Source organism: Aythya fuligula, chromosome 9, assembly GCF_009819795.1.
Source record: "Aythya fuligula isolate bAytFul2 chromosome 9, bAytFul2.pri, whole genome shotgun sequence".
Classification (NCBI taxonomy): Eukaryota; Metazoa; Chordata; class Aves; order Anseriformes; family Anatidae; genus Aythya; species Aythya fuligula.
The window spans coordinates 26,430,693-26,457,099 of NC_045567.1; the positions used below are offsets into that span (position 1 = coordinate 26,430,693).

At 35.9% G+C, this 26,407-nt stretch overlaps 1 protein-coding gene across 1 annotated transcript; it reads left to right on the forward strand.

Moving 5' to 3' along the window:
- Positions 1 to 5,942: 5,942 nt before the first annotated feature.
- On the forward strand, positions 5,943 to 26,387 carry CP (ceruloplasmin). The gene is made up of 19 exons (XM_032192905.1): positions 5,943 to 6,144; positions 7,735 to 7,979; positions 9,476 to 9,688; positions 10,166 to 10,339; positions 10,930 to 11,184; positions 12,451 to 12,616; positions 13,582 to 13,721; positions 14,312 to 14,452; positions 14,578 to 14,789; positions 15,398 to 15,548; positions 16,592 to 16,804; positions 17,652 to 17,859; positions 19,153 to 19,292; positions 19,809 to 19,937; positions 20,543 to 20,649; positions 21,998 to 22,214; positions 22,998 to 23,137; positions 23,879 to 24,041; positions 24,617 to 26,387. The coding sequence occupies exons 1-19, from the start codon at positions 5,945 to 5,947 to the stop codon at positions 24,685 to 24,687; spliced, it is 3,285 nt and encodes a 1,094-aa protein (XP_032048796.1). The 5' UTR covers positions 5,943 to 5,944; the 3' UTR covers positions 24,688 to 26,387.
- The last annotated feature ends 20 nt before the right edge of the window (positions 26,388 to 26,407 follow it).

Below are 26,407 nucleotides of genomic sequence, written 5' to 3' on the forward strand. Positions count from 1 at the left end.
TAAAAAAAATAAAAAAAGAGAGAGAGAGAGAGAGAAATGGCTTCCCCAGCATTTAAGATGGCAGATTTAGTTGCTGCAAAGACAAGTGAAATCTTTGTCTTCAGTCTTTCTTTCTAGAATGTCTGTATTGTGGAGGAAGGTATTTGAATGGTTTGATGACTAAATACTGGACATCTGTAATTTCCTAAAGAAAAGCTGTTTTCTAACCTGTCCAGTTGTGCATAGCCACGACTCTTCACTTCTTACCTTCCAGCTTGTTCTGACAATAGGGAGGTTTAAATACCATGGAACTGCTTTTGTCCTAAGCCTGCCTTTTTTTTTTTTTTTTTTAATAAACTGCAGTAAAACTACTTTTATAGTCTCCTCCTGTCTTTGTTTAGAACATGTGAGTATTTGTTGTTATGATACGGCCTGATTCAAATTCCACTATATCTGGAGGAATTCTACCTTGAGAATTAGTTTATTGGATGAAGCCAAGTTTCTAAATGGTTAAGTTTAGTTACAGACAGACCATAATGGTCATGAAAGGCAGTAGTCTATCCCATTCTGTCCTAGAAGCTTATTAACTGCACAAATCAATCACTGAAAAATTTTAGCAAGTCTTGCTGAGGTAAGGCTTTTAGAAAGACATCCAGGCCTGATTTAAAGATCAGATACACCACTCTGAAGTCATATATGCTAATTAGTATGGCTTAATAGGTGCACTGGGCCTCTTCTTTTCTACCTGGAGGGAGACTTTTATTATTATTATTATTATTTTTATTTTTATTTTTTTTTTTTGGAGAGGGGGAAGGAGTCAAGCATTATGGGAATTGAGGGAATATAGGAAGGTACCCTGCACTGGGAGCACCCAGTGTTAGTTTATTAGTACTCTTGTGAATACCCTGACTTTGCTGCAAGAGAAGGCTAACATTCTTGCCAATAATAATCAGAGGGAAAAAAAATCATCTTTTTAAAACTGGCAGCTAAAGAATTATTGTTTCATTCCTCGTGGAAATTCAGGGATTCACAATAAAGTGGACATATGGTTCATCTACAGCTGCTTGGGCAACATTTGATCTTGCACTCTATCTTCAAGAGAGTGAAAACACAGAAGGCAAACGACATGCTTCAGACTAGCAGTAATGCATGTAACCTTGTTACATCAGAACAAATGGAGCTCAGGCATATGAAAATTGAATATTAAATTTGCACTGTTAGAAGTGTAAGCCATACTATAAGCAACAGTTCTGGATAAAATATTTAGGAAAAAAAAATAGAACATTTAAGTAATTTAATTCTATTTCAAGATAACTTTGAGATTTTGCCTTTATATTCCTCTGACAAATATTTTGGAAAACTGATTTCTTCCTGTAGGATTTGAACAATAGAGCTAAACTTAATTGCTTAGTTTCTATTAAGTTGAATGAAGCAATAAAGAAATTACTGATGGTTAAGAATGTATCTAGTCTTTTGGGTGACAATTCAGGGTGTCATGGATGTTCAGAGGCAAATGATAAAAAGGCATGATGACAAAATAGGGACTGTGGAACTACACATTTTTTTCCATAGGTTTAAATATATGTCATATTATAACACAACTTAAATGATTATCCCACATTCTTATGGATTTATGGATATTGCTTGAGGACAGACAGCAAACAAATAAACAAAAACTTAACAATTAATTCCTACCAAATATCTTGGAAAATCTTGCTGAGCTCATGCTTATAAACCATGGAGCTGCTTATTTTGTTAAGGATTGAAAAAAGATTTTGGTTATTTGGATAAAAACTAGTATGTGTGGGGTATACGTCCAGAGCAGAAAAACGCTAAAATTGTAAAATGTTTCTAAGGTGAAGAGCTCCGTTTCATTGAGGAAATCAAATAAATTAACTATTCTGTTCAGACTCCATCTCAGTCATGGGAAAAACACAGGCTTATTTTTAGGCAAACAGAATCTATTGAGGTAGATTTTAATATGCTAGATAAGAGCAATGAAATACCTGAAAGTTACACCTGGAAACACTTAACCCTTCTTCTTGCTCCTGTATCTGCCCTCTCCACTTTCCAATGATATCTGTCTCTGATAATGAAAAATATTGAGTGTAGCTGACAGAAGACACAAAGTATCTGGTTTCACAGCTTTTTCCATAGTAATCTTATTATTGGCTTTACCTAAACACTGACAAGGTTCAGTTGTCTCTACTTCATCTGTGATTGTGTCATATGAATCTACATTTCTTCTCTAACACAGGCTTGTGTCTCATATTTTAGTGGCATAAATGAAAAGAAAAGATGTTTTCATTGAACATATTGAATCTGTAACCCTCTTTATCCATAATCCAGATATTGGAATCTTCATCGCCCTGGCCAACTTGACAACACAGCTTTTAAATGGGCAGATTATTCATTTGAAATTGATGGTGTTAGTACCAAAGGCTAATAGTGTTTTGTTTGTTTGTTTGTGTGTGTGTGTTTTGTAGGGGTTAAGGCAGAATTAAATTTAATTACTTAATCAAATCAGTCAAACCTTATTCAGTTCTAAATATGCTGTCACTAACAAGTAATGCCTATTAGCTAAAAACAAACAAACAAAAAACCTACAGGATTCCTGTAAGGAATATTAACTGATTTGAAATCCAGACATACCTGACTGCTTTGATGGTGATGTTTGAGACAACAGAACTGTCTGACTCTCCATTTGCAGAATACAGACTTTACCGTAACCATAGATGGAGGAAGCAAGCCATAGAGCCAGGATAAAGATCACACCTTGCTGGCAGATAGGTAACCCTTCTTTTGAAGGTTTCCTATGCATGTGCTATCTGCTCAAACCTACACATAAAATACTCCATGGTGTAGCCAGAAGTAAGCTGTGGATCTGAATTTATAAATGTCTGTTAGTGAGGAGTTAATGCTGAAATGTAGAGGTAGGAATGCCAGCATTATTCATTACAGCCCATACATTTTGTCAGAATATTAAGATGCTGTGTCTGGAGTAGCAATATCATTTGTTTAACCCATTGCAACTGCAAATAGGTCTAGAGACTCATTTTTGACCTCAAATAATTGTGGGCAAACATTTGCAGTAAAAGACAGTGGAGTGCACCCACCTTTGCATTTTGGGGAGTAATTTTCCTCTTGTAGGTAAAAGTGAGTCTCACTGAAGTATGATTTGCTAATGCCCCTCCCTATTCTTCAGATGTTGGATGGCAGCTTTAATCCACATTGGAAAAGACTAGATGGCAGAGGAAAAATGAAGATCCACCAAACTTTGAAGGGTATTTACCTGCAAAGGTTTTAAAAGTCAGAATAGCAGCACAATTAGAGCACTAAACACATCACTTGTATTAGGGAAATATCATGAAATTGTGAAGTTTCATTTCAATCTCCCTGTGAGCCTTCGTTCAGACTTCTTTTCAGAAAACTCCTCTTTTTTTTCAGAATATTAATTTTTTGAATTTCCACTTTTAGAAAATTTTTGAAGAAAAAATCAATTTTATATTTTTCAATGCAACTTTGAGGACTATGTCATAACAGTCATAAGTTTTCAACACCTTTAGTATGAGAAATGAGGTATTGTGGTTTAAAACAAGATAATATTAATGACAGCAAACTGTAGCTTTGTTACTTAAGCAATTAAGATAGGTACTCAGTTTTTTTAGGCCCTGTCTACCAGAGGAGAGGGGCTTCTGTTCTTCAAACACTCTCTGAAGATACTAATGCAGACATGGGAAACTCAGTCACATCAATTTATTTATTTATTTATTTTTGAGATTCTTAGGAGAAAGATAATAGGTGTATGCTCAGGCACATGCATATGTTAAATGTTCAGGTGAGGCTTGATAAAAAGGTGTAATTGAAAAATTGTGCACACAAAACTTTCTGTTTTGTTTTTCAGTAGAAGCAACATGCATTTCTTCTGCAAATCAAAAAACAGTAATTCACAGTTGTCAAGGGACTAAGGCAAAGAAAAGTTCATATTTTTTTCCCTCAAGTAAATAAGAGGATTTCAAGGATACTGATAATGTACTTTTTCTGCTCCTCTGTTCAATGGCAATTTGAACACACATAAACTAAACAGTCCACGTGTACATGAATAACTGTTAGCTGAGTATTAAGAAATGGCTTTGAATTTCAGTAGTATAAGAGGATGTAAATATTTTATTTTTTAACCTCAGTTAATTTACAAATGAGGCATACACAACCTCAGCAAAACAATCTTTCCACTGAACACTGACTTTCTTATGTGGAAAAGGAAAGAAAAAAGATCCTTACAGAAACTGTTCCGAGCATGTGATGCCAATCTGGGAAATTCATAAATTTCATCATAGATTCGGTCATATTTTAAAAACTTGGCTTTGGTTCAAGTCTTTTGGACAGAAACAGAATTATCCATTTAATGCAGCTATTTAGAAAGTTTCAAAAAGTGATATTATGAACTTCAGTTTTCTGTCAGCAACTGAACTTTTGTGTAGGAATTACGATTACAATTGGTAATCTATCGGTATAACACAATCATGGTAAATAAAGTTTAGTTTTGTATGTTGTTAAAGGAAACTTGTTTCACTTTAGTTATGTTCTGAATCTTCTATGTTCTGGATAGAAGTATTTTATCAAAAACTAAAATCAAGATTTTTCTGAGCATTAAAAAAATAGCTTCAAAGAAGATTGTAGTTATTACAGATATTTTAAGCTGTACAATGAAATGTATAATTTTGAATGAGTGTACTCAGAGTTCAAAAAAAAAAAAAAGAAGGCCCAAGAGACTGACAATTGTTTTTTTAATAGAAGTCTTTACAATTTGCAAGTTTACAGTTGGCCTGGTATTCCTAAAGCTTCAGACATAACCATAATATAATGGATGTATGCTTGAAAAAATGCTATTGCAAATTTCAGTTAGGTGCTTTTTAAAAGTCCTAGGTTTCAGGTCCAATTTTGTTGCTTTTATTCAATTAAACTAGCTGGTACAAAAGATATGCAGAATTTGAATAAAACAGAAGTATAGCCTTCTGCACTGAGTAGTCAGTTTAAATAATGGTAACAGTTAAGATTATCTTGAGCTTTGAGTATCTATTATGCTTTTAATCACTGAAGAATGTGTCTTATCCTGCTCAGTGATAGGGCAGGAGAAGGATAACATAGAAAGTTCATTCTGTGGAATTTCTGAGCCTCATTTCCATTTGAGTAGTACTGAAATTGCTTGGGAATGAAAAGTAAACATTCTTCCCCTCCCACCACCCCCCAGCTCCAATCCTTGAAGACCAGTCCTTGAAATCCTGGAAGACCATTTTATCTCTAGCTATATTTTCCATTCTTTGTGCTAAAATTATATTTACAAGGGAACTGTGGTGGGTTAGAAGAGCTTATCCAAGTATGCATCGGTGTGCAAATGCCTCCGTGATAGCAGTAACCTCAGTCCTCCTTCTCATCAGTTTAGTGAATGCTGTACAAAGGGGAAACAAAGAGATCTGTAGATTCGGAAAGAACAAGCTTAACAGGCAAAAGAAAGTCTGCATTTAAAGGGCCTGCCTTTCTTTTAGTTATGTCAACAAGGAGCAGACGCACTAGGGGCAGCTGTTTTCACTTAGAGCTTTTAACAGTGCACTTAAAAAGTTGCATTCTTCAGACAGACTTAACAGAACTTATTTTCTCAGTAGTATACAAGCTATAAAGACAATGATAAAGACAACAAATAATGTAATTAAACTTAGTTATCATCAATTCAGCTGAAAGATTTACAATCTGATAACAATCTAAGCAGCAATTTGTGTTACACTAGGTTGGCAGAAACTGAAAAAATTCCTTTGAAGATTACGTGTACTAACGAGGTTACCAGAATGTTTTGTTTACTCTTGACACAGAGAGACATTGTGCAACTTTTTATTGTATTCACCAAAGCAAACGGGGAGAGTAAAAAGGGTGGGGGGTGGGAAAGACAGAATATATAAAGGGAAATTGCATGTGCCCATCATTTCACATTTTCCACAAAGTTCATGAATTGAAAATGAAGTTATTCTTCCTAAATTTCATGCTGTTTTCTTGCTGTTGCCAAACTGGGGCAGTGACCAGGGAGTACTACATTGGGATCATAGAGACAACATGGAACTATGCACCTGGCAACACAAATATCATCTCTGGACAGCTTTTTGCAGAAGAAGAGTAAGTAATACCGTTTATGCTGATCAAGTTTTATTTTACAGCACTGCCTGCTTTGGATACTAGGACAAAGCTATTTTGTGAATCAATTGAAATTAAATGTTTACTAAGTAAGGAGAGACAAGGAAATGGCTATAAATGTCTAATGATGTTTACTTTGAATTAACAAAGTATCGGTGTTGATGGTAAGGCTTTTTCTTTTATGCTTGTAAACTCAGAAATTTGGCACATTTGAAACATTCCTATTGGGCACAAGTTTCCTTTTTAGTTGTTCATCATTGGCAATGGTCATTTTCACTTGTCAGAGGTGCAGCAGCATAGATAGGGTGTTTCTTGTGAGGCAAGGAAGGTCCGTGAGAAAGAGAAACAGAGGGTAAGTATTGTGAAGAGGTGGGAAACACCCAGAAGACATGGATCATCAATAAAGAAAACTCAGATATAAAAGGCAGCAAAGAAAATTTTGAGATAGAAAAAAATGTTCCTTTTTCTATTTTTTTTCAGTGCCTTTAAAATGAAGTAGGACTGTACTAAAGTAAAAACAATGAAGAAATAGATCTGAAATGAAAAAAAAAAAAATCTCAAAAATACAGTTTTACTCAGTTTGTAGGTGAAGGATTAGATTTCCAGTGGTTTGTTTTCTCTGGTGAAAGCCAACATCTCAGCCATAACTTGCCACTTCATCATGTATGAGGCAAGGCAGTCAATGCTTCTTTCTTTATTTTTATTTATTTATTTATTTATTTTACTCAAATGGAGAGATATGTGATACAACGTCAGTGATTCAATAGGTTAGTAATTCTGATAAATGGTGGAATCAAGGCATCTTGTCTAAAAAGTGAAGAGCAGTGTTTTCATATGATAAGCCCCCACTGTTCACTGCTTTTCTGTGCTCTGTGACAGCCTGCAATGTGCCCAAAACATTCAGTTTTTCAGTGGTTGTATGCCTGCAGTGGAGCTGGCCCCTTTTACCCTAATGTTCAGATTCTCTGATTCTTGTTCTTATGAACCCTTCAACTATGAGGCTGTGCTTGCATGGAAGATGTTATTTATAGAGGCAGGGAAAGGTAAAAGGGACAAGTACAGTGTAGCTTCTGGAAGGAACACTACAATTAAATGGTAATTGTTTAAATTGTCCAAGAAGGGTCATAATATATTCCCTTGATTTAAATTGTGGCTGGAAATCTTGGTGCACTCAGACTTCAGTAACAGCCTTTGCAAGCAAGTTTATGCTCTCCAAGTTTCACAGAGCTCTGCACTGAATTTTTTTTTTTTTTTTTTTTTTTTAATTACACTTCAGATCTGTGTTTGCATATGTACAAATAATGCATCCCTGTGGGCTCAAGAGGAGCAAGTGTTCCGTTGTGGGGAACACTTTGCGTTTTGGTGCACTATTAACTTGTTTCACAGTATGACTGCTGGGAACATGAAATCACATTGAGTTTAGGGTAAGAAACGCATTTGCTCCTAGAGACAGATGTAGTTGTGCACAGCGCTATAGAGGCCTTTTCTTGTTTGACACCCTATTAATTAACACCATTTAAATATAAAATTAATATCTGACACTACAGATGTGTTTGTGTATTTTCTTTACAGGCAGGCTGAAGTCTTTCTCAAAAAAGGACCGCATAGGATAGGAAGCATTTATAAGAAGGCTGTCTACACTCAGTACACAAATAGTTTATATGATGTAATAGTTGAGAAACCTTCCTGGCTGGGTTTGTTAGGCCCTGTTATTAAGGGAGAAGTTGGAGACTCTATTATTATTCACTTGAAAAACTTTGCTTCCAGAAGCTACACACTACATCCACATGGTGTAAGGTACACAAAGGAAAATGAAGGTAAGCTTGAGTCCGTTTTGTGTCAGAATTTATCAGAAGTTAACCATTCTTCTGAGTGTGATAGTCTATCACTAAAGAGACAAGTGCTTAATTAAATAAAGTTTTGAAACAAAACACACTCAGTTTAAAATAGGAGCTGATTAAGAATTTTGGTATTTCTTCAAGAGTGAAATACAAAGCCAAAAGTGGAATTCATAAAGAAGGCAATTTTAAATCAACATTTCACCTGAACTAAGGGTAATGTAGGGCCACAGGTATTGAGGGTATCTGAAGGAAAAACTAACAGTGTTATAAAGAAAATGCTGTTAAAGGTGATAATTTATGATTCAAAATTCCTAATGCTTTTTGTATAAATTTTATACAAGATGCACCTGACGGAGAAACAGCTACAACTGTACAATGGTGTACAGCTGTACAATTCATGATATAGAAGACTGACACACTTTAAGATGTATTGTAGGAATGCTATTGGGATTAGTGGTGATTTGTTGTTGGCAGTAGTGGGGAAATTTCAGGCTGTGGAGCATTGCTCTAGTTTCACTGAAATCAGTAGATTCCTTGGAGATCTATAGGCAGATATACAGCATTCTCTTCTGTTCAATTCTAACAGTGTTTCTGCAGCATCTTTTATACATACAGCAAACCGTAAGTACAAATGACATCTGTCAGAGACAGCAACTCATCCATCCTGAGGAAATACTATGATGATTCTAGTTTCCTCCTTCAAAGCTACTAGATATAGTGTGAGTACATGTTGTAGCTAGGCTGCAGCCTGACAACTCACTCTGCACCCCAATGAGAGTTTTATTTATTTCAATACTATTAACTGCAAACAAGACTGCACCAGAACGTAGCCACTAGAAGCTTGTTAATAGGCCTTAAAAGCAGGGTGTGAATTATTGAGAATATAACATTATGCCAAAAGTAGTTTTTGAAAATTTTTCAGTAGGAAAAAAATATGAAATAGCAGCCTAACTTCTAGTATTTTTTGAAGTTTTTCTTTAGATCTAATATGTGACTTGATATGGACACATTTTGTTAGCAGAACAGCATGTTATGTAGTAATATATGCAATTTTTGCAACAATGTTCAAATTTTTTTTTTCTGTTGCTGTTATTTCAGCAACACCTGAATTCCTTAGGTCCATGTGCAATGTTTTAGAACAGATTCCAAGATTAATATTTAACAAGTGTTTTTACAAATATTTGAACTGTTGTCCTTTTAGCAGAAGTACATGGTGCCCTCCTAATAAATTAAGGACTAATTTAAAGTTCTGTTAGTCAAAGCACACCCATGGAAATCAAAGGCAAATAAGGGAACCCTTAAATGGAAGGAAAAGCTCTACTCATTTGGTTTTAAGGATTTCTTTTACCTGTATTCAGACATTCAATCCATGGTATTGCAACATGCAGTTAAGTTTAGAGCATGAAAGGTGCTGTTCTTATATCTCAGCATGAAATGTGTTCTATTAATGTTGGCTGTGTGGTATTCCTCAGGTGCTTTTTATCCTGACAACACCAAAGATTTTGAAAAAAGAGATGATGCTGTGAAGCCTGGAAGCCAGTACACTTACATATGGGATGTAACCGAAGATCAAGGTCCAGCTGAGGGAGATACAGACTGCATAACCAGGGTTTACCACTCTCACATAGATGCTCCAAGAGATGTTGCCTCGGGGCTTGTTGGGCCTTTAATAATTTGTAGGAAAGGTAAAACACAAATAAATAAATACATATAGCTATTGATAAATATAAATGAAATAATTTACTGGAAGAGGAAAAGATTAAAGTTAATTTTGAAAGAGCAGTTTATTGTCTTCACCGTTAACTGTCTTTTAATACTACAGGATGTGATTTGATTTTGTGTGATGGTAAATATAATTTGTAGAATGTTTTGTCCACGAATGTATATGAGTGAAATGTGTTCATGCTACTAATGTAAAAGGATCATACCGATAGGAAGAACAAATGTTTTGTAATGTTATCATATACAATATTTATTCTTAGTGAAGTTCTTTTATGGCATCTACCAAAACCATTTTTTATTTTCTGAACATGTCTGTAAGTTAATGTGTGCACTCAAGATAAGTGACAAAATATCAAGTAAACATTAACCAGCCTTACAGATACTACACTTAAAACTGAAAAGATGTCAGTTGCCAAAGAATATACTGCTTTCTTTTTCAGGTACAATGAATGAGGGCAGTGATAAACACATTGATGCTGAGTTTATCCTTATGTTCTCTGTGATGGATGAAAATCTCAGTTGGTATCTAGAGGATAATATCAAGACATACTGTTCTGAGCCTTCCAAAGTTCGCAAAGATGATGAGGACTTCCAGGAAAGCAATAAAATGCACTGTGAGAGAACTTTATATTAATGCCACTTGTCATTTATATGAAGTATTGTTTTTTATGGGTTGTCCCTCTTAAAGTTTTTTTTTTTTTTTTTTTTTTTAAGCAGAACAATTCTTTCTTGGAGAATTAAGCTTCTTTTAAATTAAAAAAAAAAAAAAAAAAAAGATGTCAGGTATTTTACAATTCAGCCTTTGGAATTGTGATACAAAATTCATACATACTAAAAATTTTGCCAGTACTTTTTTGGCAGTATAATTTCCCAGCAATTCTAAACAGTTATAAGATTTTTTTTTTCTAAGTCCAAAACTCTATGCTATATAACATTGCAGTTTAGAAAAACAGTTTTTACTGTTAGTTTCAACAAAGAAACTAACAGTAAATGGCTCTGACATGGATTCCAGAATGACAGCAAGAACTGCAGAGAGATGTGAAGATAAAGTGTGTCTGATATGCTTAACTTTCAAAGGTTCAATGTTTTGTTTTGAACGTCTTTCTATCCTGAAGAGCAATGATTGTATGACACCCATTTTTGAACTAAATATTCTTAACTCTATGAATAAATAACCTTTTATGTTTGTTTGTTTGTTTTCAAGCCATCAACGGGTATGTGTATGGATACCTCCCAGATCTCACAATGTGTGTGGAAGATAAGGTAAAATGGCATCTTTTTGGCATGGGTAATGAAGCTGATATCCATTCAGTTTACTTTCATGGACAGACCTTAATAGAAAGGCATCATCGAGTTGACACCATCAACCTCTTCCCAGCCACATTTATTGATGCTGTCATGATACCAAGGAGTCCTGGGGAATGGCTGCTGAGTTGCCAAGTGAATGACCATATTGAAGGTAAAGAATAAGTTACAGGGATTTTTTTTTTTTTTTTTTTTTATTTACCCCAGCTTGAGCTACCAATTGAATGAGTCTTTTTTTTAGCATGACTCCTGACATGGTTATATGCCAAATGATATTCTCTAGGTAACAAAGCTCTCTCTCATAACACCTGAAATGCCTAAAAGTGTATTAGATACTTTTGCAAACTTAAGCTTTAGACAAATGATATCATAATGTTTGCCTCTTACTGAAAGTAACTGATCACAGTTTTCTGTTTGCCAGCAAAAAAAGTTGGCACTAATCCCATATTTGGGCAAGGGCATAGGACAGACAAGTTAACTTAGCTGCTGACAAAGACGTGTTCTGGAAAGTACATTGGCTAATTATCAAAGATGATCTGCACTTGTCTTCCTTGTATCTTCTTGTATTTCCACTGTTTGTTAACATTATGAAATACTTAGAAGCTAATCCCACGCTTCCATATGATCTTGATATATAATCTTATATCCCTCTAAGTGAGTAACAGAAGTCTTTGCCACAAAAGTGGAAATAAACACAGAACTCAAAATCATGCTCCAAGATCTGAAAATTCTGATATAGAAAGGAGTATGTTTAACCTACGATTTCAACTACAGGGGATATAAGTTTGGAGTTAACTACCACATGAAGCAGTATCCTGAAGTGGTTGAAACTTCATAGGCAATACTTAAATAGATAGATATAGATAGATATCTCAATAGATAGCTCAATATATAGCTGTAAAAAGCCTCTCTCTCTCTCTTTATTTATTTATTTATTTTTTTGGTATCATTTGTACCTTAAATTATTATTTTTTTATTATTATTTGTAAAGGACATTTGTTAATGGATCTTTCTCCGAGAGTGCAGAGACCCAGGAGTTTCACAAATAAACCATTGATTAGAGTTAAAGGAAACGTGGTTCATCTTGTAGTACTTAGCCTCGGTTCACTGCCATCTAACAGTACACTGTTTTCACTCTGACCTAATCTTTTCTGTAACTACCCTGTTAGTTGTATCTTTACAAGCAGAATTCCCTTCACCACACCTGTCTACCTACCATAGACACTATGGTCATAACTCTATAGCCTTGCTCAGCTGGTCTACATGCTTTTATATCATTCACCTGTTCTTTATTTGTGATTTGTATATCCATCAATGGTATGGGAATCCTCCATGGAAAAGAAGAAACTATTAGAAGCATGGGAAGAAAAATAAAGTGTAGTTTCTTCTTAGTTTTCTCTACCTCCTTACTTTTTTCCAGGTGGTATGCAGGCCCTTTTTACAGTAAAAGATTGCAGGAAATACACAACAGATCAGAATGAGAGTGCAAAGATAAGACAGTACTTCATTGCTGCTGAAGAGATTATCTGGAATTATGGCCCATCTGCAATGAATCATTTTACAGGACAAGAATTAATTACTGACAGGTAAATGTCTCTAGTGGAGAAGTTTAACTTTCAAGCAGAATTGATAGAGCATGCTAAACAAGGTAAGCCTTATGCTAGAATTTACTTCTAACCAGAATTTCTCATTTCTCTGCTCTGCTTAATTATTAATGCTGAGATAAATATCCAAACAAATCAAGACCATTCCTTCCCTTGTAATCTTAATATACATCTTCCTGTAATGTTAGTAATTTCACTGGGATAAAGATTAAAATTAATGTCATATGTAGACGGTCACCTTTGACATTTCAAGTTGGTTGATTACTCTGAGTTAGAGAGCTGGAGTTCATGGTCAGCACCTTACATGATGAAAATCCATGATAACTTCATCTCAACCAGCAAATCGTTTGTACATGGTCGCTTTGCCACTTGCTCTCTGTCTGTATGTTTAAGGTCTGGATGGAGTCACTGAATATATTGATTCCTCTGCTTTTTATTCACTGAAATGAGTTAAGTAATACTAGTAATACTTATCTGTTCCACACCTGACCTGCTTGTAAAACACTGAAAGGTCCCCTTTTTTTTTTTTTTCAAGAGTAAAAGTGTACACTAAATCTCCATAATTTCTGCTTAGATGTTACATATTCTCTGTGTTTGTATATACTGTTGAAGTATGTATAACTGTTAATAAAAAGAACTTTTGGAAGAGTAGACTTAAGGCTACAAAATGTCAGTTAGAAATCTTTGTTGATGACTCTCATGCTGGTTTATAAGGGCAACATAGCAGAATGTCTTTCCCTTAAAGAAAAATTGGTGAAGAATAATGGATTCCTGCACATCCTTATATGGAACTATGTATAAGTGCATGCTGAGATCACTGACTGGAGACTCAGAAGACAATCTCAGTATTTGATATGTTAGAGAATAGGATTGAGGTCCTGACTGCCTTTATAAAGCTGAGCATTATCACTTAACTGTTTGCATCCATTACAATTTCTTTCACACAGTGAATCTCAGATTTTTTTTGAGCAAAGTGAGACACGGATTGGTGGCTCTTATAAAAAAGCCATTTACAAGGAATACACAGATGGTACTTTCACGGAACAGAAAAAAAGGATCCCAGAGGAAGTACACCTTGGACTCTTAGGTAAGACATTTAGAATGATTTCACATCAAGAGCTTTTCACAGTAAAGTATCGCTTCCAATGGCTGGCCAACAGTGCCCCTCCACCTTCTCCCTCCTTGGCATTCCCTTCCTCCTGTGGACACTGGTGCCTGTGGCTTCCTCAAACAGACATCTCAGGGTGTAAGAAAAGCTCCTGAAGACAATGCTGAGGTGGCCCCATGTCTGTGGGAATATGCCATGGTCACCAAAGGTCAGGTATGCATTTCAAGGCAAGGTTATGGAGATCTAGCCCTATTTATAACCTGCCTGATTCTGGCAGGGCTTTGGGATGAGTTTGAGGTTGGTACTAATGTCTGTAGATCCCTTTAGAAAGGGAGGAACTGTCCTGTGTTGTATCAGGCCTTCATGAGAAACTGGGAGGTGAGCACTCCAGTTGCAGCTGGGGTGCCATGAGATTGGGGCCATATGGCAGGAACCTGGTTTGTGGTTGCATAAGCTCAGGGGCAGTTTCTTGTGGCAGGAAAAGCAGACAGTCATTCCTATGAGTTTGTGTTAATCACTACATCACTTGATACGAAAACCTTGTAATTAGACCATGTGCTCTTTTCTAGGACCCGTTATCAAGGCAGAAGTGGGTGAGAGCATCAGGGTGACTTTCCGAAACAATGCCAGCCGCCCATTCAGCATCCAGCCTCATGGTGTGAGTTACCGCAAGAACAACGAGGGGGCACTGTACCGTGCTGCCTCCAGAGGTGCGCCTGTGGACAGGGACATTGCAAGCACCAGAGAACAAGTTGGCATATATGTTAATGCATTAAAGGTGGCAAAACAAACAAGTTTTATTGGGCTTAAATCCTAATATTGATTTTTATAACAGATAGTGAATCTCGAGCTTCCCATGTTAGTCCTGGTACTACATATACATATGAGTGGAACATACCAGAAGATGTGGGTCCCACAGACCAAGATCCTGACTGTTTAACCTGGCTCTATTACTCAGCTGTGGATGCAGTCAAAGACACCAATTCTGGCCTTGTGGGTCCACTTTTGGTGTGCAGGAAAGGAACTCTACTTCCTTCTGGGAAACAGGTCAGTCAAAGAAGAAAAAAAATGGAATCATTTGCATCATCATAACTGAATCTGTTTTATCTTCTTAAACTGGGCCCACAGGGCCTGCCACATTAATGACTAATGACCACCTCCCTCCACATCACTATCTCACTCATTTGCTGAGGGGAATACATAAAATGAAAAGAAGTGCATTTTGTTTTAATTAAAAAAAAAAAAAAAAAAAAAAAAAAAAAAAAGGAAAATTAGTTTGGTCCCAGTTAAGTAGACACTGTACTGTAAAAAAACATTATCACAGTGAATAATCACCAGCCTTCAAGTCTTAACTAGGAGGAGAATGAATTAAGTTTAGAGGCTTTCAAGGCCAAAATATGAATTAAATTCTGGACGCTGTTTCTGCTGGTAGAAAGAGCATTAGCAGAAGATACCTACCCACCAGATACAGCAGTTAGATAGCTTTGAGGTTGTCTGAATGAAGAATCAATATATGCATCTTCTCCAGTTTTTTAATTATTCTCAAATTGTTATATGCGTTTGATTTTTTTTTTTTTCCACAGATTTTTCTTTTTTTTCCTGACATCGTCTGTTCACTCATTTCTATTTTTCTTTGTGCTATTTCTTCTCAACAGAAAAATGTGAACAGGGAGTTTTTTCTACTTGCCACTGTATTTGACGAGAATCTAAGCTGGTACTTGGATGACAATATTTTGATGTTTACGTTAAATCCTAGTAAAATTGACAAAGATGATGAGCACTTCCAGGAGTCTAACAAAATGCACTGTAAGAAAATTATTTATTACAATTAGCTAGTCAAGTGCGTCTTTTCTACAGTTTTGTGTTTCAGTTTTGTGATTTCATAGTGGAGATTGGGAGACTGTATATCAGCAGAGATGCTTCATTCCTTTCCATTGGAACAAGCCTGTATTTGAATGCAAGTCAATTTCAGCTCAGTGTGGTCATCCATTCAAAACATAATGCCAGCTGTTCAGTGTCTTGCATAGCAGTCATATATTTAGCACTGTTATGTACCACTTTTAGCAGCCCATGTGCAATCCCTGCAAACGCAGCCCCCCAGCAAGAGGAAAACTGACCTCTGCCCTATAGATGACATGGCTGAAAAGAGGATTTTGTGTCTGGCTGATTCTGGATTCCCTTACAAGCATTGCAGATACCTTACAATGAAAATCTTTACTGCTTTAATAGGGCAGAACCAAGCTTCACAGTGAGTTTTTTGATACTGCAGCAAATTATTTGAAGTTTCACATGAAAGAACATTTTTATCTTTAGTCCCTAGTCCTGCAAATACTTTCTAACCTTTAAACACATTTGCCTGTGAACTTCCTAAAATTTCCCTCTGGTATTTCTACTGTTTACAGAGCTTTGGTACTGAGAATTCAGTGGTACCTGTGAGGCCCAGGCTTTGAAAGGTTTGCATAGGAGAGCCTAGTAAGAATTAACACAAACAACAATTTGGATTATCTCCACTGTGTGGCTGTAGCACATTTACAGGGTATAAAGCAATGGAAGTTGCAGGTGGCCAAGTTAGCTTGCTGTGCTTTAGACACAGTGAGAACTTCAGACACAGCGAGAATAAGTGAGAACAGTTCAAAATTGTTTTTGAAAGTTGTTTTGCTTGATTTGATTCTCTAGTTTTGTTGTTGTGATAAAGTATTTTACTATTGGTATTTTTGTGAGTCTAAGGCATCACATTACATGTTAGGGGTTATTTATTTTTAAGTATTATATTTAAGTGTTATTTAATTTGTATTGCAGATTTAAGTTGTGTTAATGAAAGTGGTTTTGCTTCCTCAAATCTTCTACAGCTATTAATGGCTATATGTATGGTAATCAGCCTGGTCTTGAGATGTGTAAAGGAAATGTTGTTTCCTGGCATTTGATGGGCTTGGGGTCAGAAGTGGATGTTCATGGGATATACTTTTCAGAAAACACATTTGTAACAAAAGGAACAAGAAGGGATACAGCAAATCTGTTTCCACATACGTTTCTCACAGCTATTATGAAGCCTGATTCCGAAGGTAAATGTCTAGTTGTTTTTATTTGTTTGTTTTTAGCTTGTATCCCAGACACAGAAGTATTATGTTGCTACAGAAGTTCCTTGCAGCACTTCCTCCGATTGGCCTAAAAGTTGCTGGAGGCCATTGCCTGGCAGAGGTTCTCTTGCCACAATTCACAGCTCATTTGCAATAGGCAAACATTCCCAATGAGGCCCAGAACAGCCCTTTTAGGGCACCTGTTCTTTACCCTAAGCACTTTGACGTGCTTGTATAGCGCTGCTGCCAAATAGGAAGGATCATGTTTTCCCATTGAACCTTGCCAGATTTTGGGAGCAGTCACTCTTCCAGCTCTGGTGTGCCATGCCTACCTGCAGGAAGGTGTCCTTATGTGCCAAAGGTTGCAGAATGGTGGACTCAAACAATTTAAAGCAGGCTCTTATTTCTTCCTTTTTTCTTTCACATGTTGGTGACAGTCTTGTCTATGTACATAAAACTATGTGACAAAAAAAAAAAAAAAAACAAAAACAAAAACATTTTTTTGCCTCCATGGTACTGTGAAGTACTTTCTTATGAGCATTTTATGCTTAGATAGAAACTCTAAGTGGGAGGTATTTTGATCCTTGGAATACAGCATAGTGTGTAAACTGTATGTAAGCTTCTAACGCTAAAGTCTTGATTTTCCTAGCTTCTATGTCTGTGTTGAATTATGTTGCTACAAGTAATCATGTTACATAAAGAATCTCAATCTTCCTTTATCAATAGCCTGTGTTTTGGTCTCTAAATTTTAAACCAAAACAGATAATGCAGTTTCAAGAGCTACAATAACAGATTTTTGTCTTCAAGTCTTTGTTTCTGGTACAATCTCTAGGAGTTTTTGAAGTGTCATGCCTGACGACAGATCACTACACAGGGGGCATGAAACAGAAATATGAAGTGAAACAATGCCATTGGTGGAATGTGAATCCATCCCTATATCTGCATGAAAAGACTTACTATATTGCTGCAGTGGAAGTTGAATGGGACTATTCTCCTAACAGGACATGGGAATTTGAGCGGCACCAGTATCATCAGGAAAGGTACATTGGAACGTACACAAGGGGAAAAAGATGGGAAAAAGCAAACAACTTATCCTGTGAACAATTTCCTCCTTGCAATCCAAGCATTTCCATACACATTTTCTTTGCATATACATTTTTAGGGCTCACTTGAATTTGTAGTCCTTCCAGTAATGTTGTCATATAACTGAAAGACAGACATCATAATATTCATGAAATGGTCCAGCACAAATATTATGTGTGGCAGCTGCAGGATTTATTGGATCCTGGATATTGCATGTGTGTTTGTTACTTACTGATGCTGATACAGTCCTTGCTGCGGAATGCTTAAATTATTCAATAAGTTGTAAATAAGATGACAGCTTTGCCTGATGATTAATTATATGATGTCATGGTTGTTTGTCTCATGTTTATCTGAACTCTGAATAAGGTTTCTTTTCACTCCCCTTATTTCTTTACCTTACACAAGATGAGATGTTAAGTTCATGACAGAATCTACTTACGGTGAAGCTTGTAAACTTGTTGTTTTATTCCCAGTATTTGCATCTCGCTGAGAGTGAAATGATAGGATCTAATAATTCATGCCAATTAGCAGAAGAGGATAAATAATTAACTGATGAGTTTGTGTGTGACCCTTCTGCCTATATAGCTTCAACTGAGCATTAAGTAGATTCTGTCTATATTTGCTTATTGACTTAGTTATGTGTGTGTGTTTATATATACATGTATATATGTCCAGCCTGACAGAAGATTTCGTTGTCCTGCATGCCATAGAGAACTCTTTCATAGTCCTAAACATCAGTAGTATGGACTATGCTGTTACTTGGCTTTTTATTTTTTTTTTTCTTTCTCCAACGCCATGATCTCAGCAGAGAATCAATCCCTCATGTTTCAGTTCAGCAAGGCATGTACGCTTTACAAGTTTAGGCCTCATTTCAGATCAATAGAAGTTGCTGAAGACTTTATTTTTCAGTATGCACGTTGTTGGATGACCTTGTCATTTGAGTCATCTCCTAGGCCAACCACTCAGCATTCTCTCAACCACTGTAGTCAGTCTATCTACGGTGTGTTTATTCTCTTGTGGGTTAAGTGACCTCCCAGCCTAACAGAGTGTTTTCATGTTGAAGACACCAGTGGCCTGTGAGATCCTGTGAGAGTACTGTTCCACTGAGCTAGATTTTTGTTTGATGGTTAATTAAACAACCTGCAAAAGAAGGTATAAAATACATGAAGAAATGTAAGATATATTCTCATGTCTATTTTCTGTGTTTTGTTTTGTTTTTAATTATTATTTTGGTTTGGTTTGGTTTGCAGCCCTGGCAATACGTTTTTAAATAAAGAAGACAAGTTCATTGGCTCAAAGTACAAAAAAGTAGTATATCGCGAGTACACTGATCAGACATTCAGTACTCCCAAAAACAGAGCAGAGGGGGAGCATCACCTGGAAATTCAAGGTATAGTCATCATGAAGTTCAGTTACAAAATTGAGGAAAAAATGCAGAGGAACGAAACAAGCAGACACTACTTGAACAATACTGAGTATGGTCCTAGCCACACAAAGTGCCTAAAGCCACATGGAATTGCTATTTACATATTACAGTGCTTTTCTCGCAAGATAACATTGCTTGCTTTACAAAAGAAAAAAAAAATAAATTAAAAAATCTGGTTTGCTGCCTGATCACAGGCCACTGTTTTCAAAGCTGGCATTTTGGGCACCAACATCCAAGCTGACTTCAAATACATAGTACTTGTGAAAGTGGTCAGAGCTTCTAAGATGCAGGCCTCTAATTAGATGCCTAGCTTCAACTACTCAAATTATAATATCATAGTGAATGCACATTATCCATGTCTAGTTTGTAGCTGAATTACGATTATATATCAAGGTTGTTGTGTATTTCAACACCCTAAACTGTTTCTCTCTGGTCTGATCATTTGTAAAACCAGCTTAATCTTTCTTTTCAATACAACAGGGCCACTGCTTATGTCCAATACTGGAGACAGAATTACAATAGTTTTTAAGAACCTGGCATCAAGACCTTATTCTATACATGCTCATGGAGTGAAAACAGACAGTTCTGTTGTTGCTGTAACCAACCCAGGTATCAAAGCACCCTTGTTTATTTCCAACAGGTAACAGCAAGCCTTCTAGTAAGGTTTAGCAAGCTTTTCTTTCAGGACAGCAGGAAATACCTTGGAGTTCTGTTTTTCTTGGTTTTGTGTTTTGTTTTGTTTTTACCTCAGATTCTTACATTTTGAAGCTGATATGTCTGCAATTAAAATGCCCTTCATAACTATTGCTATATATCCTATTCCTTGACAAATCAGTGATTTTTTGACATGACTTTGTTGTACCTTTTAAGACAGCAAACAGGTTTGTCTACAGAGGGAGAGCATGGCTTGTGCTGGCTATTATTTTAAAAGTTATTGTGATATTTACAAAAGATACGGTTTTTTTTTTTTATTATTCAGTATGGTAAACTGGACAGTGCAGCCACACAAAAGAATATTGGGAAGAAATTTCAGTGATCTGCAGAAGACAACTAACAATAAGAAGCTAGGCAATGCAGTAACTGGGAAGAGGAAGATCAAGACCAATATAAACTGTAAATGGAGATAATACCTGATAATACCTGTTTCAGGACTTTTTACAGATCAGTACACAGAAAAATTCTAAAATTCATCAATATTTATTTATTTAATTCAGGTGAAACAAAAATGTACATCTGGAAAATACCAGCAAGATCTGGTTCTGAGAGAGGTGATCCACAATGTATTGCATGGGCATACCATTCAACGGTGGACATCATTAAGGTATATTACTAGTATCAGTCTAAAATATTTTGTCCGTGACTTCAGCATTCATATACTTACAGTGAAAGGGAGACAAGTCTGACACTTTCTCTGCTTTCTCTGTAAAGTTGTTCCCTTATTATGATACCTTTGAATTTAAAGGCCTCTTGAATAATGCAAGAAAGTAAGGGCAGAATTTGAAAGTCATAGTCCCCTGCTACTCATACAGATCACGTCATGAATATTTTATTTTTAAAGATATCACTTTATAGCTCCCTCAATATCTCAGCAATCATGTGTGGAAAAACTAACAGAATGGCGGAACATAAATCTGCCTTTTTCACACAAGCATCCATTAACTTAATATGAGCAATCATTTTTAATAGAAAGTAATGTATTCTTTCCTGTGTGTCTGTCCTGGTTTTGATTGGGATACGGTTAGCTTTCTTCACAGTAGCTTTCATGGTGCTTTGTTCTGGAGTAATGATGGAAAATAAGTGTTGGTAACACACCGATGTTTTAGCTTTTGCTGAGAACTACCTACAGAGGTGTTTGTTTCTCACACGGCCTTGCCGGCCAGGAAGCTGGGGTTGCACAAAAGGCTGGGAGGGACACAACTAGGACAGCTGGCCTCAGCTGACCAAAAGCAGATTCTGTATCAGATGGGGCTGTGTTCTGTAAGAAAAGCTGTGGAGGGGGAGGTGGGATGCTCAGAGCGATGGTGCCTGTCTTCCACACATAACAGGCACTGCCGGGCCTGTTATGAACGAGCCCGGCTGTCCTGGCAGTACTGACCATCAGCCTGCCACTGGGGAGTAGTGAATGTACTGCTCATTTTGCTTTGTGTGCATATGCAGTTTTTGCTTTACTTCGTAAACTGTCTTTATATCAACACACTTTTATCTTTCCAATTCTCTCCCACATCCCATGGTGAGAATGAGTGAGCAGCCACATGGGGCTCAGCTGAAAGCCAGGGTTTACTCACAGTGGTGTCTCAATAAACAGAAATGGAAGAGTGCCAGGTTATTTAATATCAACTGTGTGAAATGTTTTTAACGGAAAACAGCTGAAAAACACTAAAGCTTAAAAAGAATTTAAAAAAAAAAAAAAAAAAAAAAAGAAAAGAAAGAAATTAAAACGGAATAAATGCTTATTTCAAGCAAGAAATTAAAAAGATCGTTTTTCTCCATAGTCCATTGTACTTAACCCACACGTAACAATGATTAAATAACCTTATTTGTCTGGCACTGACTACCTTTATTGTCAGGTAACAACAGCTGTAAAAATAACAAGAGGATTCATGTTTGTCATTAAAAAAAAATGTTTCTGCTTTTATTAGTCTTAAAATTATTTATTTTTTTAATTTCAGGACACTTACAGTGGATTAATAGGCACACTTGTTGTGTGTCATAGGCATTATTTGCCATCATTTCATACTAAAAAGAAAGTTCAATTTGCTCTTCTGTTTATGATTTTTGATGAAAATGAGTCATGGTACTTGGATGAAAACATTAAAACCTATTCTACCAACCCACACCATGTTGACAAAGAGGATGAGGAATTCCTTGAAAGCAACAAAATGCATGGTACGTTTCCCAATTTAGTTGGCCTAACTCTGGAAACACCATAAAATTATGCGTTCGAAAGTACTGCATATAAATTTGACATTCTTATCTTCCTGAATTTCCAGTTACAGGGTGGAAGGCCTGAAAAATTTCACTCACACTATTTGAAAATATTGTTGCTGCCAGTGAATGACCTTTTTTAATCTATAAAAAAATAATAAAAAGTCCATGTTGAAATGTTGAGGACAAAAAGAGTAAAAAGCAAATTTGAAATTTAATGCCAGCAACTAATCTGAATAGGTTGGTAATATGCGTCCTGAAAGTGTGTCCTCATAATGCTTACCCTTTTTGAGAGCCATAGGAAATGCAGGCCTTCAAGAACTGTAGCACAGGTATTGGTGTAAAGTAAATCATTTTACTTTTAACTACCTCTTGCTTTCTAGTTATGTGTGGAAGTTACAAACAGACCCAATCATAATATGCTCTCTCTTTTGGTAAGATAACAATGCATTAATTCATTAAAAAAAAATATCTATATCTATATCTATCTATATAATATAATATAGATATATATATAATATAGATAGATATATAAAATATCTATCTATCTATATAATATATATATATATATATATATATATATATATATATATATATATATATATATATATACATACCATGCCATTCAAAGCAGCCTCTTTTGCCTGGCAGTAGCTTTCAACTCTCATACTCTCTTAAAGCCTTGAGAATAACAAGAAACAAAATCTTTTTTATTTTTCTTGTTTTCTTGTTCCTTCTTTCTAGCCATTAATGGAAAAGTGTTTGGAAATTTACATGGTCTTACAATGCACGTTGGAGATAAAGTAAGCTGGTATTTGATGGGAATGGGCAATGAAATAGATATTCACACAGCACATTTCCATGGCCACAGCTTTGACTATAAGGTAACTGGTTCTTTCCATTCATTTCTTGCCATGTTAAGTATAAGAGGTAGAGCAAATATCAGGAAGCATCACCGTTTTTGAAAAGTCAGATGTTACAATATTAAGCAGCAGACTTGTAATTTGACCTTCAAGTCTTTTCATGCCCCAAACCTGTATTTGATCAAGACACAAAAACCAGATCCATCTGCCAGTAGCGTTTTTTGGCTGGTAATTTCACAAGTTGCTTTGACAAAGCAGCTGTGAATTTCAGAACCACAGACTGGTTTGGGCTGGAAGGGACCTTAAAGCCCACCCACTCACATGCCCTGCAGTGATCCTTCCCCCCAGCCCAGGCTACCCAAATCCCATCTAGCCTGGCCTTGGGCACAACCAGTGATGGGGCAGCCCCAGCTGCTGTGGGCAGCCTAGGCCAGGGCCTCACCACTCTCATGGTGAAGAATTTCTCTCTTATATCTCACCTAAATCTACACTCTAGATTAAACAAGAAATTTAGTATTTTCATGACTGTGATATGAGAACAACTGCACTTTTTAACCTTCATTTCCACTTAGTTTCTATTTTATTCATATTTTAAGCACAAAGTGAGTATAGAAAAACTCTTCTATAGAAATGACATACAGTAGATATCTTTTTACTCAGGTGTGATTAAAAGTTTGGTGGGAGTATGAGTAAAGGGTAGTTTGTTTTACTGCCATCTGGTTATGCCACACTGTTTAACGATTGCTTGTTCTCATCTGGAAGCAAACAGGAGTTTACAGGGCAGATGTCTTTGATTTGTTCCCGGGGACATTTCAAACCGTGGAAATGATCCCACAGAACCCTGGAATATGGCTACTGCACTGCCATGTCACGGATCACATCTATGCAGGAATGGAAGCAACCTATACAGTGCTTCCAAAAGAAGGTCAGTTCATCTACCCCAGCAACATTAATTAGGAATCTGAATCCAAAAGAATTCTGAACATTCTTGTATCTACAAAGTTAATACTATTTAAAAGCAACTTTCATGTACTAAAAAGACAGAGCACAAGGTATGAGTTATGCTAATTGACAGACAGAGAGCAGTACTACAAAATGTGTATGTCTATGTGTATATATATATACAATATAATACATGACTATACTTATACACATAAATTAGGTTGTTAAACACCATCTAGTTATATATGCCTGATTTGTAGAATACATTTTGCCAAACTTGTGCAGATGATAAAAAAATTGACTCAGACTACACAGAAAGAGATGAATAAGAAGACTTCAATGTCTAGAAGCAGTATGTTGGATTTTTCAGTATCAGCTAAGTATAGTCCAGTGCATTAAAACGTACACATCAGTGCATTTTAAAACTGTTTTAAAATCTAACTCAGGATGTGTAAAAGTTTCAGAGATCCATTGCTCTCATCTTCAACTGTTATCTATATGCACAGGCTCTTCTTTTGATGGAACAGGTATAACAAAAGCTATTTTTCCTCCTTACAGACAAACAGTCTTCGTTGCCAAAATTATTCAATCAGATCAAGCGTAAAGGTATGACAGACATGCAAGAATGAAGAAAACATTTTACCACAATGATTCTCTGAGGTCTGCCTTCAGTGAAGAACTGCTTGAGAAGTCTGGACAACTCATCTAATCTATTGGTGTTTTAGAAGACATCATTTGGTGGCCCACAGTTACCAGAAGGACCATAGACTGAGATAGATGAAACGATATAATAGCTTATATTTTTCCTTAAATAAAAATCATACCTTGCAAGCTAACCATGTTCTTGGTGATGCCTAATGCATATTATTTAAGTGCTGAGAAACATTAAGAGCTAAATCAAAGGTACTTTCCATGTTATGTTTATTATTTTTAATTAGTAAGTAACTGTGTAACAACAAAATTAATTTTAGGTATTTTTCCTAGCTTTGATGTCCCATTTTACTAGTCATCTAGTAGCTATGTCTAGTAACTAGACATCTTAGTAGCTATTCCACAGAGAATTGGACTTCAATTATCCAATTATTCACTTTATCCCCAGGTTCTTGAATTATTTTATAATTTTATTTCAAGATAGTGAATTTAAAAGATGCAATGTCTGACTTACCGCAGTTGCACATAGTTCATAATTGTTTGTGTTTTTTTGTTATGAAAATAATTACAAAAGAGACAGTTATGATGACATAAGCCTGATAAAATTAAGACAATGAAAGGTAAAATATGGTGACTAGTATACCTAAGAGCTTTGCCCCAAATCCTGAATAGCTACATTTTGCTTCTATTGTTGTAGTACATAGCTAGACAAATTAAGCACTTCTTGACAGCTGGAAGCAACAGTACTACTGCTTGACTGATTCTTGGTCAAAAACGTAAGCAGCAAGAACAGGAATCTTTGTACCATCCAGTTGTGTTTTAAAAACCTGACTGCCCAAGTTAGAGCATAGCTCTCCCTTTGGCTCATCATTAGATTGTAACATGTAACAGGGAAGAACATATTATACAGACAGACAAAGCAAAATACCTGGGGCTTTATAGCTTACCAGTGTAAAGGACATTTCTTCTCTGTACCAAGTCTAAATTGCTCTGCCTTTTTTTTTTTTAAAAAAAAAAAAACGGGAAGTTTCTGTTAAAATCAGATGACTCCCTGCTAGTAAATTAGATCACTGATTTTGGCTGTATCAGACCTGCCACATAAAGAAGTTAAAACTACTCTGTTTTGTTTTGTCTTGGATGTTTTATTTGGAATGTAGATGATCTCTTCTAATTTTTTACTAGTTTACGTAATGTTACAGCTTCAGTGAAATTGGAGTTGAGAGACTATATCAACTAATTAGGCCTTTAGCTGTTTACAGGATCAGAGGATCATTGTTTTATTTGTAGTAGATTATCGAAGTACATTAAACTATTTATAAGACAGCCATAAACACTGTGATAGTTTATTATTACTAAATTTGAGCTGAAAGAGTAGAAGGATGCCATCTGCCCAAAAGGAAGACAAATATCAGTACATACATGCACATGCACGAGACACTTACCAGAAGACCTGGAAGAAACATATTTCAGCTAGATTTGTGACCTAGTGATACTTCAAATACTCGCAAGTACTATTCAAGTACAACAGAAGAAAGCATACAAAAACAGCAAGTATGTATCAAGTATGTAACAGCAGTAGTATGTATCTTCCATTCCCCTTAGGAACATTTTTGTGTCTTTAATTTACAGCCTTTTCTTGTAAATTGCTAAATGCTAAATAAATGCTAAATTGATAAAATGATAAATAAATTTGATAAA

Bases quoted from the DNA above. Each gene is read 5' to 3' on its own strand.
- CP (XM_032192905.1), top strand. From the start codon at position 5,945: ATGTGCCCATCATTTCACATTTTCCACAAAGTTCATGAATTGAAAATG. The intron at 6,145-7,734 runs GTAAGTAATACC...TTTTCTTTACAG, and splicing joins CAGCTTTTTGCAGAAGAAGA to GCAGGCTGAAGTCTTTCTCA. The intron at 11,185-12,450 runs GTAAAGAATAAG...ACTTTTTTCCAG, and splicing joins AGTGAATGACCATATTGAAG to GTGGTATGCAGGCCCTTTTT.